The sequence below is a fragment of the Lepus europaeus genome, unplaced genomic scaffold, assembly GCF_033115175.1.
Source record: "Lepus europaeus isolate LE1 unplaced genomic scaffold, mLepTim1.pri SCAFFOLD_105, whole genome shotgun sequence".
Classification (NCBI taxonomy): Eukaryota; Metazoa; Chordata; class Mammalia; order Lagomorpha; family Leporidae; genus Lepus; species Lepus europaeus.
Window position 1 is genome coordinate 483,114 of NW_026909023.1, and position 13,222 is coordinate 496,335.

The window sequence follows — 13,222 nt, forward strand, 5'->3', positions numbered from 1 at the left end:
CCGCGCCCCTGCCCACCTCCCCACGGCCCTGGCAGCATCGCCCCCAGAGGGGGTGCGACAGACAGGGAGGCGGGAAAGCCTAGTGGTTCCAGCAGCCATCGGCCTGGGGCTCCTGGGGCTGCCCCCGCCCAGGGTGGCCCTCAACTGCTGGCCCATCCCATTGGCCGGGCACCGCGACCCTGGCTGCAGGCCTGCACCGGCCACACCACAGTGCCTCTGAGCCCACCGAGGACGGGTGTCGCCCGAGGCTGTGACGCCCCAGCCCCCACACGGAAGCTGAGCGCCAGAGCCGCCCGCCTTCCAGACCACAGGACAAGGTGTGGACATGGCCATGGAGAGGGGCTGCCAGGCGGGGGGCCCTGGCGAGAACCTGCGGCCCCAGGGCCCTGGCCACGGTCCTGCGGTCAGAGGAGGAAGCCTCCCGGCCTGGCCCCCTCACAGCCGGGCTCCCCGGGGACGTGGGGGTGCGCACACTCACCAGGGTCATGATGTCATTTGCCAAGTCTCTGGCAAGATCTGGGGTAACAAAACAGGAGAGACCCGTCAGTGCAACTCCAGTGTCGTGCTGGCTGGGGCTGCTCAGGTCCTAGAAGAGGAGGGGCGGCCGCTCAGCGGACCCAGGCCACGCCCCCGCCACGCCCCCACCTGCCCCTGGACAGGGAGGAAGGACTTCCAGCCTCCTTGGGACAGAGGCCTGGGGAGGGGGCTCCGACTGCAGGTGGGGAGGGGGCTGGGTGCTCCTCACCAGCAGAGGGCTGGCCCAGCTCTGGGCCTCAGACACAGAGGAACACGGTCTGGGCGAGGGGCTGGCTTAAGAAACCCCAGGGGCTTCTCAGTCACATATCTGTGCACCCCAAGATGCCGGCTGCGTGCTGACCTAGGCCATGGCAGTGAACGTGAAAACCCAGGCTGTAAAGGTCGCTGTGTCGGGACGGCGCTGTGGCGTAGCGGGTAAAGCTGCCGCCTGTGACACTGGCATCCTATACGGGCACCAGTTCGAGTCCCGGCTGCCCCACTTCCCATCCAGCTCCCTGCTGCGGCCTGGGTGCCAAGCAGCAGAAGGTGGCTCGGGTCCTAGGGCCCCTGCACCCGCGTGGGAGACCCGGAAGCAGCTCCTGGCTCCTGGCTTCGGACCAGCCCAGCTCTGGCCATTGTGGCCATCTGGGGAGTGACCCAGCGGGTGGAAGACCTCCGTCTCTCCTACTCTGTGTAACTCTACCCTTCAAATACCTAAAGTAAATCTTTAAAGAAATTAAATTTAAAAGGTAATAAACAGTAGGAGTCGCTGTGCCCCTAGGCCAAGGAGGGAACTTGAGAACCCCCACACAGGGGCGGGCACGCACCCACGTCCCACATCACAGTCCCTGGGTTCAAGCCCCAGCTCCGGCTCCTGACCCCACTTCCGACTAACACGCACCCTGGGAGGCAGCAGTGACACTCCAGGCCTTGGGTCCCTTCCACCCACGTGAGAGACCCGGATGGGGTTCCTGGCCTGTGGCTTCAGTGCCAGCTGGGGTCACTGGGGGACTGGGGAGGGAACCAGCAGATGGAAGCGCTGTCTCTCAGCACAGCCCCAGCCCCTCAGTGGTCAGACGTCCACTGGAGCAAAGCTGACCGCAGGGCGGAAGCAGAGCTGTGGGAGCCCCCGGGAAGTTGCCCCGTGAAGAGGGGAGAGAGGGCCACAGCCAGCCCACTCCCGGGCCCTCTGCCAGCTTCAGGGGCCACAAGGAATGCATTCCCGCTGTGAGTGGCCGAACACTGAGGGGCAGGTGGGGCCGTGTCTACAACGTCTGGCGAGGGCCTGGGAGGCAACGTGGGCACAGCACGAGAGCCCCGAGCCCCACCGTGTACTAGCCTCCCCCCCGAGAGCCCCCCCACCCCGTCAGCTGGAGCCCAGACCCAGCCCGAGCCTGCTGGCCCCGGACACACAGAGCTCTCCTTTTCTGTCACCCTGCCTGCCCACCGTCCCGGAACCCACTCCCTTCCTCTGTCTGACTCCAGTCCCCTGACGCCTCCCACCAGGTCCCCTCTCCGCTCCTGGCCAAGTCTGCCCCATAGCCCCAGGGCTCCGGGCTGCACTGGCCCCACAGCCGGCAGCTCCACAACGCGGCTCCCAGCAGCCTCCTCAGCCGCGCACAGCACGGCCACAGCACGGCCACAGCACGGCCCAGGACCCAAGCCCAGGTCACTGGGCCAGCCTGGGTGGCCTGGAGCTGGAATGGGGCCAGCTGCCCACGCCAGGCGGACGGCCTTCTCCAACACCCGGCAGGAGACAAGAACCGCTCCAAGCACTGGGGCCCGAGGGCAACGCCGCAGCTGGACAGCTTCAGAACCTCAACTTCACGCGCCACTCCGACGCCGCACGCCGCGGGACTCGAAGGGGCAGCGCCCACGGGGCCAGCCCTGGGCACACCCTGCAGTGCCACTAAGGAAAATGAAGGCGAGGGGACCCAGCGCCGCTGGCCTCGCACCCACAGGAGCAAAGCTCAGGCGTGGATGTCCCGTGGGTATGACGCGTGCGCTCTGCTGGCGCCGGGAGCCAGCAGCTCCCCAGCACTGGATGCGGCCCTGCGGCCGAGGGCTGTGGCGGGGGAGGGCCGCAGTGGGGGAGGGCCACCTACCTTCCGGATCTGATTGGTCGTCAGCATGATGACGTCGGTGCCTTCGTGGAAGCACTGGGAAGCCGCGAGGTAGCCGATGCGCTGCGGGGGAAGACAGAGCGGTCAGGGGCAACTCCGCCCGGGGCCCAGGAAGCCGCTGCCCACAGGGCTGGGAGCCGCTGTCTTCTAAGGCTTGTGCCCACATCCAACCCCATCACCAACATCCTGCAGCCCCACCAGGGGCCGCGTCTCCGGTCTCGGTCTGCAAGGGGCAAGTGGCAGCTTTGGGACACTCCAAACTCTCTGCCAGGCGGGGCCTCCTGCAGAGGGAGCTGGAGCTCAACCCATCTCTTCACAGAAGAAAACACCGCCCGGGCAGTGCACAACGCCGTGGTGACGCCGACGACACCCGCGACGCGGCGCCACGTGCGGTTTGTTACTCTGGTCTTTCGGGATTTCTCTTTTTGCTTTCTTGTAACTAGAGTTTCCATTAGCAAACACTTAGGCGTGAGGACATTCAATGACAGCGCCCGTGGGACGAACTCACCCCGGCCAGTGGAGCTGTCCTCCGGGCGACAGAGGCCCCGCCCGGGCTCCCTGACCCCACACCCCTAACCTTCCTCAGCCGCGATTGCTTTTTATAAAACAAGAAACTCACGCTGGATGGGAACTGCCCGCGTGAGGACCGGTGGAGAGGACAGCGCTGGGAGGGCCACGCGGCCCCACCCCAGGCCCCGCGCTCGCGGCCCATGCGGGGCCTCAGGGCTCACCTTGAACGTGAACTTGGAGGCGCTCATCACTTCGATGATGTTGAAGGCGGCCCAGCTGATGTCGTATCCCAGCATCTGTAACTGTGACGGGGTGGGGAGGGGGACGGGGTCTTCACTGGCAAGGCTGAGACCAGGGGCTCACCCCCACCACGGAACTCCTTCCCGGCACACGGGCTGGACTTCATCTACCACGCCTCCGCCCTTGGACCTCCACCCATGTGAGTGACACGGACAGGCCACACACCCACCCCGTGAGAGGGCCAAGGCCTGCCGCCAAACCTGGCCTGGCTGAAGTCCCCCTGCCCCTGCGCGTCAGTGACCGGCGCTTCCCGACAGCCACAACTCCTGGACAAGGCCTCCGCCTCCGTCCCGCCGAGCGAACAGGCAGAGGGGGCGAGCAGTGCCCAGCGGAGGGGGGCGCAGGACTCACGTAGGTCAGCTTGCAGACGGCGTTGGCCTTCACGGCGATGCTGTCCTGCTTCAGCTCCTGCTTGATCTCATCAATGCACTGCGAGATGTACTTTGCCTAAAGGAGAGGGGCAAAATGCCGGGGTCTACAGAACGTTCCAGAAGGCGGTCAGGACCGCCGCGCTCTGAGACCTGAGTATGAACTGTGCTGCTGCAGCCATTTGGGGGTTGAACTAGCGAATTGAAGCCCTCCCTCTCCCCACTTCCCCGTCTCTGTAACTGTGCCTTTCCAATCCATAGATTATTTTTTTAGGTTCATTTATTTGACACAGAGTTACAGAGGGAGAGGCAGAGAGAGGTATTCAGTTGCTAGACGGCCACAATAGCCAAGACCCGGCCAGGCGGAGCCAGGAGCTTCGTCAGGGACTCCCACACAGATGCAGGGGCTCTCCCAGGCGCATCAGCGGGGACCTGGGTGGGAAGCCGAGCAGCCGGGACTCAGCAGCGCCCACACAGGAAGCCAATGCCGCGGGCGCAGGTGGCGGCTTTACCACCACGCCACAGCACCGGCCCCAAAGTCAATAAATCATAAGAAATAAATAGTCCCGGCCAGTGCCGTGGCTTAACAGGCTAATCCTCCGCCTTGCGGCGCCGGCACACCAGGTTCTAGTCCCGGTCGGGGCACCGATCCTGTCCCAGTTGCCCCTCTTCCGGGCCAGCTCTCTGCTGTGGTCGGGGAGTGCAGTGGAGGATGGCCCAAGTGCTTGGGCCCTGCACCCGCATGGGAGACCAGGAGAAGCACCTGGCTCCTGCCATCGGATCAGCGCGGTACGCCAGCCGCGGTGCGCCAGCCGCAGTGCGCCTACCGCGGCAGCCATTGGAGGGTGAACCAACGGCAAAGGAAGACCTTTCTCTCTGTCTCCCTCTACTGTCCACTCTGCCTGTCAAAAAAAAATAAAAAAAAAAAAAAAAAAGAAAGAAATAGTCCCCTATTTTAACTGTTTTCCATAGGCTGTTTAAAGTTTATCTTTATTTACTGCAAGTGCAGAGAGAGAGAGCTTCCCCCCACTGCTTCACTCCCCAGATGCCCTCACCAGCGGGGCTGGGCCGGGCTGAAGCCAGGAGCCCAAGCCCTGGAGTCGCTGCCTGCTCCCTCCCAGGAGGCCGGGTGGGACGAGGGGGTCCTGACCCCGGGCCCCACGTGGCAGCCCCACGGCACCCCCGGCTGTCTCACGTGCTAACAGCAGCCGTTCCTGAGGACGCCAGCCGTCCGCAGATGACGGTCGCCCACGATGGGGCGCGCTGCACGCGGCTCTGGACCGTCCAGGGCCTGAGGGAGCCACTGCCAGCACGGAGAGCGGCTCCTGTCAGACAGAGCCTCCCACACGCGCTGTGGCTGCAGGAGGTTCCGGGGAGCAGGCGGTCCCGCTCGCCGGGGCTGTCTCCACTGGCCCGCCCCCTGCCCCCAGCAGCCACAAGGCGCAGTGCACCGAGCACAGCGGCTACGGTGAGGGACAGACCCCAGAGAGCGAGAGGGAGAGCGGCAGGGAGAGCAGCAGGGTGTCCGCGTGCCGAACCGGAACTCTGCCCAGATCTCTGGATGTCCCCGGAACGTCGCACGCCCCGGCAAGCTCCCCAGCCTCCCGCCTCTCGCCCACCACAGGGCGTGGCACGGCACCTTCAGCCCAGACCAGTCAGAGGCCCCATAAACACCCCCTCCAGGCACCACTCCTGAGAAACCCGACGGATCCAGGTGCCGCAACGTCCCAGCTATGCCCAGCAAACCACCCCCAGTTACGCACGACCAGAGGCTGGAAACATAACCTTCACTCAAGAAAAAGCCATCCAGGACCCCCCCACCCAGCCACCTCAGCCCGGCACTGTCACAGGCCAGGCAGGAGCCGCCGCCCAGCGCAGAGTGAGCCCCGGCCCGTCCAGGTCACCGCCTCCCGCAGCCCCCGCCCCCTCCCGGAGCCGGGCCGCCCAGCTGCTGGCAGGCCTGAGAGCCAGCACCCACCCCCGGTCTGAGGGGCAGCCCTCAGGTCTCTGGGGACCCCTAGGGGGCAAGACCAACAGGCTGTGCTTGTTTCCAAGGCGCTCAGACGTCAGCTCAGAAAAGTTCCCAAAGTCTGTCTACCCTGCCACGGATTCTGGGTGGAAGGAAGCAGGAACAAGCGCACCTGCTCAGCTCCGGCTCCAGGACTCTCCCGACGGCGCCCCCCAGGCCCCCCACCACCACACGTGAGGGCCGCGCCTGAGGTGCACAGACGTCAGACCCCGACACGACCTGCCGAGCCCGAGTCACTGCAGGGCGAGACAGCCGCCGACCGGGACCGCAGGGGTGTCCAGGGTGGAGCCGGGGGAACTGCGGCCAGGAGGCCCCGTGCACGGAGACAGCAGGAGTGGGGACTTGGCCAGCAGGTGTGCGGGGGGGGGGGGGCCCTGGGCACAGCATGCGCTGGGACACTGGACAGACAGGTCCCGAAGCCAGGATCTGGGCTGCAGACAAGGAGCGGGGCAGGACCGCCCTGCCACGGGCTTCGTGGGGGCGGCCAGCGGCCCCGTGCCCGGCCCTGCGCCCCTCTTCCAGGACGCGGCTGCGGCGCGAGGAGGTCACACAGGAGATGAGGCAGAAAGGCCACGGGCACGGAAGGTCCCGGGGCCCAGGGCACTCATGGGGACTGGGGAGACTTCCTGGAGAACCGGGGACCTGGGCAGGCAGCGGCCCCCACAGTGCAGGTTCCCCAGCAGGGCAGCCACGGGGCTCCCAGGACAGCGAGAGGACCAGGGTGGGGCAGTGGGGGACAGGAGGGGGTGCGGGTTCCCCAGGACAGCGAGAGGACCAGGGTGGGGCAGTGGGGGACAGGTGGGAGTGCGGGTTCCCCAGGACAGCAAGAGGACCAGGGTGGGGCAGTGGGGGGCAGGAGGTGTGCGGGTTCCCCAGGACAGGTGGGGGAAGCGGGTTCCCCAGGACAGCGAGAGGACCAGGGTGGGGCAGTGGGGGACAGGAGGGGGTGTGGGTTCCCCAGGACAGCCAGAGGACCAGGGTGGGGTAGTGGGGGACAGGAGGGGGTGCGGGTTCCCCAGGACAGCCAGAGGACCAGGGTGGGGCAGTGGGGGACAGGAGGGGGTGCGGGTTCCCCAGGACAGCCAGAGGACCAGGGAGGGGGCAGTGGGTGACAGGAGGGGTGCGGGTTCCCCAGGACAGCCAGAGGACCAGGGAGGGGGCAGTGGGGGACAGGAGGGGGTGTGGGTTCCCCAGGACAGCCAGAGGACCAGGGAGGGGGCAGTGGGGGACAGGAGGGGGTGCGGGTTCCCCAGGACAGCGAGAGGACCAGGGTGGGGCAGTGGGGGGCAGGAGGTGTGCGGGTTCCCCAGGACAGCCAGAGGACCAGGATGGGGGCAGTGGGGGACAGGTGGGGGTGCGGGTTCCCCAGGACAGCCAGAGGACCAGGGTGGGGCAGTGGGGGACAGGAGGGGGTGTGGGTTCCCCAGGACAGCCAGAGGACCAGGGCAAGGGGAGTGGGGGACAGGAGGGGGTGCGGGTTCCCCAGGACAGCCAGAGGACCAGGATGGGGGCAGTGGGGGACAGGTGGGGGTGCGGGTTCCCCAGGACAGCCAGAGGACCAGGGTGGGGCAGTGGGGGACAGGAGGGGGTGCGGGTTCCCCAGGACAGGTGGGGGTGCGGGTTCCCCAGGACAGCCAGAGGACCAGGGAGGGGGCAGTGGGGGACAGGAGGGGTGCGGGTTCCCCAGGACAGGTGGGGGTGCGGGTTCCCCAGGACAGCCAGAGGACCAGGGAGGGGGCAGTGGGGGACAGGAGGGGGTGCGGGTTCCCCAGGACAGTGAGAGGACCAGGGTGGGGCAGTGGGGGACAGGAGGGGGTGTGGGTTCCCCAGGACAGCCAGAGGACCAGGGAGGGGGCAGTGGGGGACAGGAGGGGGTGCAGGTTCCCCAGGACAGCCAGAGGACCAGGGAGGGGGCAGTGGGGGACAGGAGGGGTGCGGGTTCCCCAGGACAGCCAGAGGACCAGGGAGGGGGCAGTGGGGGACAGGAGAGGGTGTGGGTTCCCCAGGACAGCCAGAGGACCAGGGAGGGAGCAGTGGGGGACAGGAGGGGGTGCGGGTTCCCCAGGACAGCCAGAGGACCAGGGTGGGGCAGTGGGGGACAGGTGGGGGTGCGGGTTCCCCAGGACAGCCAGAGGACCAGGGTGGGGCAGTGGGGGACAGGAGGTGTGCGGGTTCCCCAGGACAGCCAGAGGACCAGGATGGGGGCAGTGGGGGACAGGTGGAGGTGCGGGTTCCCCAGGACAGCCAGAGGACCAGGGTGGGGCAGTGGGGGACAGGAGGGGGTGCGGGTCAGAGGCTGTGGCACAGGGCGTGGCAGCAGGAGATGCGGGCTGTCACAATGCCCAGTGCGGACTCTCACAGTCTGGGAGAGTCCCACCTGGCCTCACCGGGCTCCCGGGGGACGTGGGCCCCGCCTTCTCCGGCGTCTGGCGCTGACCCTGGGCCCCTCCTATCTCAGTGTCCTTGCAGAGTGGGGCGAGGTGCACCCGCACCACCCCGGAGGGAGACCACAGAAAGGAGGCAGTGGCTGGAACCCGGGGCTGGAGGAGGAGGTCCCAACCCTGAACAGCGGACAGCACCGGCCCGGGGGACCGCCCCTCGTGACCCCGCGCCCCAGCAAGGTGCCGCTCCTGCCTGCTCAGCCTCCAACCCCGCTTTCTGCTAGACACACCTGGGACGAGAAGACACGTGGCCCAGGCTGCCCCCACCACGCGGGCGACCCTGGCTCCAGCCTGGAGCAGCCCCAGCCCTTCGGGGAACGAACCAGAGAAGCGCCCAGGGAGCAGCAGGCCCTATATGCCAGGAGATGCGGCCTCCACACCCGGGGCACGGGCATCCTGGCACGGCGGGTAAAGCCACAACGACGCCGGCACCCCACATGGGCGCCGGTTCAAGTCCTGGCTGCTCCGCTCCCCATCCAGCTCCTGCTAAATGGCCTGGGAGAGCGGGAAGACGGCCCGAGTGTTCGCAGCCCTGCCGCCACGCAGCAGACCTGGGGACGCTCCTGGCTCCGCCTGGCCCAGCCCTGACCCTGCCACCACCTGGGGAGTGAGCAGACCACGGAAGACCAGCCTCCCTCTGTAACTCCTTCAGATAAACAAACAGGTCTTTAAAGAGACAGAACCTGGACCTGCAGTAGCGGCATCGCCTGTGAGAGGGGGCGTGGCCGAAAACTGCAGGGGACCCCTCCCCCCATACACACACAGACACACACACAGAGACACAGACACACACAGAACACACAGGTGGGGACTGCCCTCCCCCCATACACACACAGGTGGGGACCGCCGTCCCCCCATACACACACACACACACAGGTGGGGACCGCCCTCCCCCCCCCACACACACACACAGGTGGGGACCGCCCTCCCCCCCACACACACAGGTGGGGACCGCCCTCCCCCCATACGCACACACACACACAGGTGGGGACCGCCCTCCCCCCATACGCACACACACACGTGGTGGCTGCCCTCCCCCCCCCCACACACAGGGGTCTTTACAACACCGGGGGAACACGCATGTTAAAAACCGCCTGGAATTCAAAAACTCCTGCACCAAAATCAACTTCATCTTCTCCCTCCTTTTCCACAAACTGTGAAATCCCCGGAGCGGGAAGAGACTGGGCAGGAGGAGGGACTTCCCGAGCCGGCAGAGCCTGGGGGCCGGCGCCCCACCCCGCCCCGCCCCGCGAGCAGCTGCAGCCCCGGGCTCCAGCGCTGGGGACTGAACCAGCGGAGAGGCACAGCCCGCGGTCCCGGGGCACAGGGACACCCCTGCGGGCCAGAGCCGCGCGCCGGCCCGGGGGTCCCAGCAGAACCAGACCACACCCCGCCCCCCGCCCCTCAGCCCAGCGGCGCAGGGGAACCGCGGAGCCAGAGCGCAGGGGGCGGGCGGGGAGGGACCGCGGCCCGGCCCAGGTGCGGGCCAGGTGCGGGCGAGCTGGCCCAGGTGTCCGAGGACCCTGCAGGGGGCGGGCGGAGAGGGACCGCGGCCGGCCCAGGTGCGGGCCAGCGGCTGTCCGAGGGCCCTGCAGGGGGCGGGCGGGGAGGGACCGCGGCCGGCCCAGGTGCGGGCGAGCGGCTGTCCGAGGGCCCCGGCCCAGGTGCGGGCGAGCGGCTGTCCGAGGGCCCCGGCCCAGGTGCGGGCGAGCGGCTGTCCGAGGGCCCTGCAGGGCGGGCGGGGAGGGACCCCGGCCCAGGTGCGGGCGAGCGGCTGTCCGAGGGGCCCTGCAGGGGGCGGGCGGGGAGGGACCCCGGCCCAGGTGCGGGCGAGCGGCTGTCCGAGGGCCCTGCAGGGGGCGGGCGGGGAGGGGCCCCGGCCCAGGTGCGGGCCAGCGGCTGTCCGAGGACCCTGCAGGGGGCGGGCGCGGAGGGACCCCGGCCCAGGTGCGGGCGAGCGGCTGTCCGAGGGCCCTGCAGGGCGGGCGGGGAGGGACCGAGGCCCCGGCCCAGGTGCGGGCGAGCGGCTGTCCGAGGGCCCTGCAGGGCGGGCGGGGAGGGACCGAGGCCCCGGCCCAGGTGCGGGCGAGCGGCTGTCCGAGGGCCCTGCAGGGCGGGCGGGGAGGGACCGAGGCCCCGGCCCAGGTGCGGGCGAGCGGCTGTCCGAGGGGCCCTGCAGAGGGCGGGCGGGGAGGGACCCCGGCCCAGGTGCGGGCGAGCGGCCGTCCGAGGGCCCTGCCGGGCGGGGCGCCTGCACCTGCTCCGAGGCGCCGGCCGCTCCTCCCCGATCCGGGTCACGCGCTGGGGGCAGGGAGGGACGAGGCCCACTTCGGGAACCCGCGGCCGCGCCCCGGAATCGGCCTCCCGCTCCCAGCCGGCCCCCAGCCCGGGGGCCCTGCGCTGCGGTCGCCCCAGCCGCCGAGCCGAGGCCCCGCACGTCCCCGGATGCGGCGGTAAACTGAGGCCGGGCGGGCGGGGGCGCGCGGGGGGCCGGCTCACCTCGTCCTCCTTGTGGTTGCGGATGCCGCGGACCAGGTCTTGCAGGTTCTTGTCAAACATGCGGTCGATGCTGCCCTTGACCATCTTGAGGGCCATCGCGGCGGCCCTCGGGCTCTGGCCCCGGGAGGCCCGCGGCCGGGCGCCGCCGAGCGGGGGCCAGGAGGCCGCGCCTACCGCCCGCGGAGCGCTGCGCTGCCGGCCGCCGCGCCGGGGCGGACTCCCAGGCCAGGGTGGCGGCGGGGTCCGGGGACAGCGGCGGCGGCAGCGACCCGCCAAGCAGGAGCCCCGCTCCCGCTCCCGGCCGCTGGCAAATGGCGGACAAGATGGCGGCCCGGTCAGCTGACGACGGCGCCCGGTCTCCGGCTGCCCACCCCCGGAAGCCCCGCCTCCCCGACGGCCACGCCCCCGTACCTCCGGGGCAACGCGTCTCCCTGACGTAGACAGACCGCCCAATGGCAATGCGGACACCGCCCCCTCCGCGGCTAGACCACGCCCCCTCCCGCACAGGGCTCTGCGCTCATTGGTCACCAGCCTCTGGAATTCCACCCACATGCTCGTTCCGGGTTCCAACCACGCCCTGCCCCGCCCCTCAGCTCAGTGACAGCTCTGGGCGTGGCCGGGTGTGGGCGGGGCCAGAGGTGGGCGGAGCGTCCACGTAGAGCTTACCTGGCCAATTTCTTCTACAGCATCAGCTCCGCCATCTGCGAACCTGCCGCTGCGTGCGACACCGGCGGGACTCGAACCAGCGACCTCAGGCCGCAGCTAGGCCCCCGACGCAGCCCTTCGTCCAGTATGCGATTCTCAAGGGCTTCTCCCATGGGGGGCTTGGTCGGGGTGGGGGGGCCTTGGACACTGAAGGACAAGCGGCCAACCTGGCCGGAGACTCGTGTCCAAAACACACCCGATCCGGCAGGCAGAACGGGGATTGGAATTCCTACCAGCCACGAACACGAGATAAAAGGCGAACTCAGCCCTTAATCCAAGGTGGGCTCTGGTCACTGACCCCTTGCACTGGCTACTGTAGGAAGACCTGGTCCAGGGCAGCACGACCGTGGGATGGGGGCACGACCCCCCAGCTGCACCCCAGTGCTGACCGGCTCACCCCAAGACCCAGCGGGCCCCCTGCAAATGGAGCACTGGCCGGGCGGGCGAGGACCACACGCACAGGGCTGGACAGAACAGGCCGGCCACACGGAACAGTGCCCACGCGTGGGGCTGCCGTGGCTGGGAGGTTTGCAAGCGGGAGCCACGGAGCTGGCGCTGCAGGTGAAGCCCCCTGCCCACAGCACTGGCTGCTCCTATCAGAGGTGGCTGCCACCTGTCCAGTCCACCCCCTGCTTGGCCACCTGGGAAAGCACCGGAGGACGGCCCCAGTGCCTGGGTCCCCGCCACCTGCAAGGGAGACCTGGAGGAAGCTCCTGGCTCCTGGCTTCGGATCAGCACAGCTCTGGCCGTGGCCATCTGGGGAGTGAACCAGCGGATGGAAGACCTCCCTCTCTCTCTCTCTCTCTCTCTCTCTCTGCCTCTCCTCCCTCTCTCTCTCTCTCTGCCTCTCCCTCTCCCCCTCCTCCTCTCCCTGCCTCCCTGTAACTCTGCCTTTCACATAAATAAATGAGCCACCCTGCCGCATCACCCCCCACGAGCCTCTTCTACTCCTGCAGCCCCAGCCCTCCCTGAGCCACAGCAGAACCCCAGACGGCTCTCGCAAGGGTCGGAAGCTGGGGAGCGCTGGCCGGGCGCCCCCGTTTGGGGCCGCAGTGAACCCTAAGACGGCAGGGAACCCCATGCTACCACGGGAAGTAAGGCTTGGCTCGCACCTGCTGGCTTCCCAGCCCCCTTTTGTCTTTGTAATTTTCCTATTTATCCATTTGACAGAGCTGCTCCCAGCTGTCAGGACTGCCTGAGCCCGGGCGAAGCTCGGAGCTGGGGGCGCGGCTGCGGGCTCCTGTGTTCCTGACGGACCCCAGCACCTGCGCCATCGCCTGCCGCCTCCCAGGCCCCACTGGCAGGAAGCTGGAGCCAGGAGCCGGAGCCGGGACTTGAACCCGGCACTCAGAGGTGCCAGACAGACAGGTTGGCCGGAAGCTGGATCAAGTCTGGAGGCAGAACAGAACCCAGACTTGGGGTGTGGGTGTCTCAAGGGGTGGCTTAACCCACACAGCTCACTGCAAGACCAACTTTTAAAAGACCCAGGCCAGCGCCGCGGCTCACTAGGCTAATCCTCTGCCTGCGGCACCAGCACCCCAGGTTCTAGTCCCGGTCGGGGTGCCGGATTCTGTCCCGGTTGCCCCTCTTCCAGGCCAGCTCTCTGCTGTGGCCCGGGAGTGCAGTGGAGGATGGCCCAAGTGCTTGGGCCCTGCACCCCATGGGAGACCAGGAGAAGCACCTGGCTCCTGGCTTCGGATCAGTGCGGTGCACCTGCCGCGGCGGCCATTG

At 68.4% G+C, this 13,222-nt stretch overlaps 1 protein-coding gene across 2 annotated transcripts in view; it reads right to left on the reverse strand.

Moving 5' to 3' along the window:
* Nucleotides 1–10,938, reverse strand: part of AP3D1 (adaptor related protein complex 3 subunit delta 1) — a 33,172-nt gene extending 22,234 nt beyond the window's left edge. The window contains exons 1-5 of one of the 2 annotated variants that reach the window (XM_062184879.1): nt 10,787–10,938; nt 3,801–3,896; nt 3,371–3,451; nt 2,622–2,702; nt 479–586 (exon numbers count right to left, since the gene is read on the reverse strand). In XM_062184879.1, the coding sequence (XP_062040863.1) occupies nt 479–586; nt 2,622–2,702; nt 3,371–3,451; nt 3,801–3,896; nt 10,787–10,882 (462 nt within the window). In that variant the 5' untranslated portion in view covers nt 10,883–10,938. The remainder of the gene's footprint in view (nt 1–478; nt 587–2,621; nt 2,703–3,370; nt 3,452–3,800; nt 3,897–10,786) is intronic. The other variant, XM_062184878.1, reaches the window with a different exon arrangement.
* Between the last annotated feature and the right edge of the window lie 2,284 nt (nt 10,939–13,222).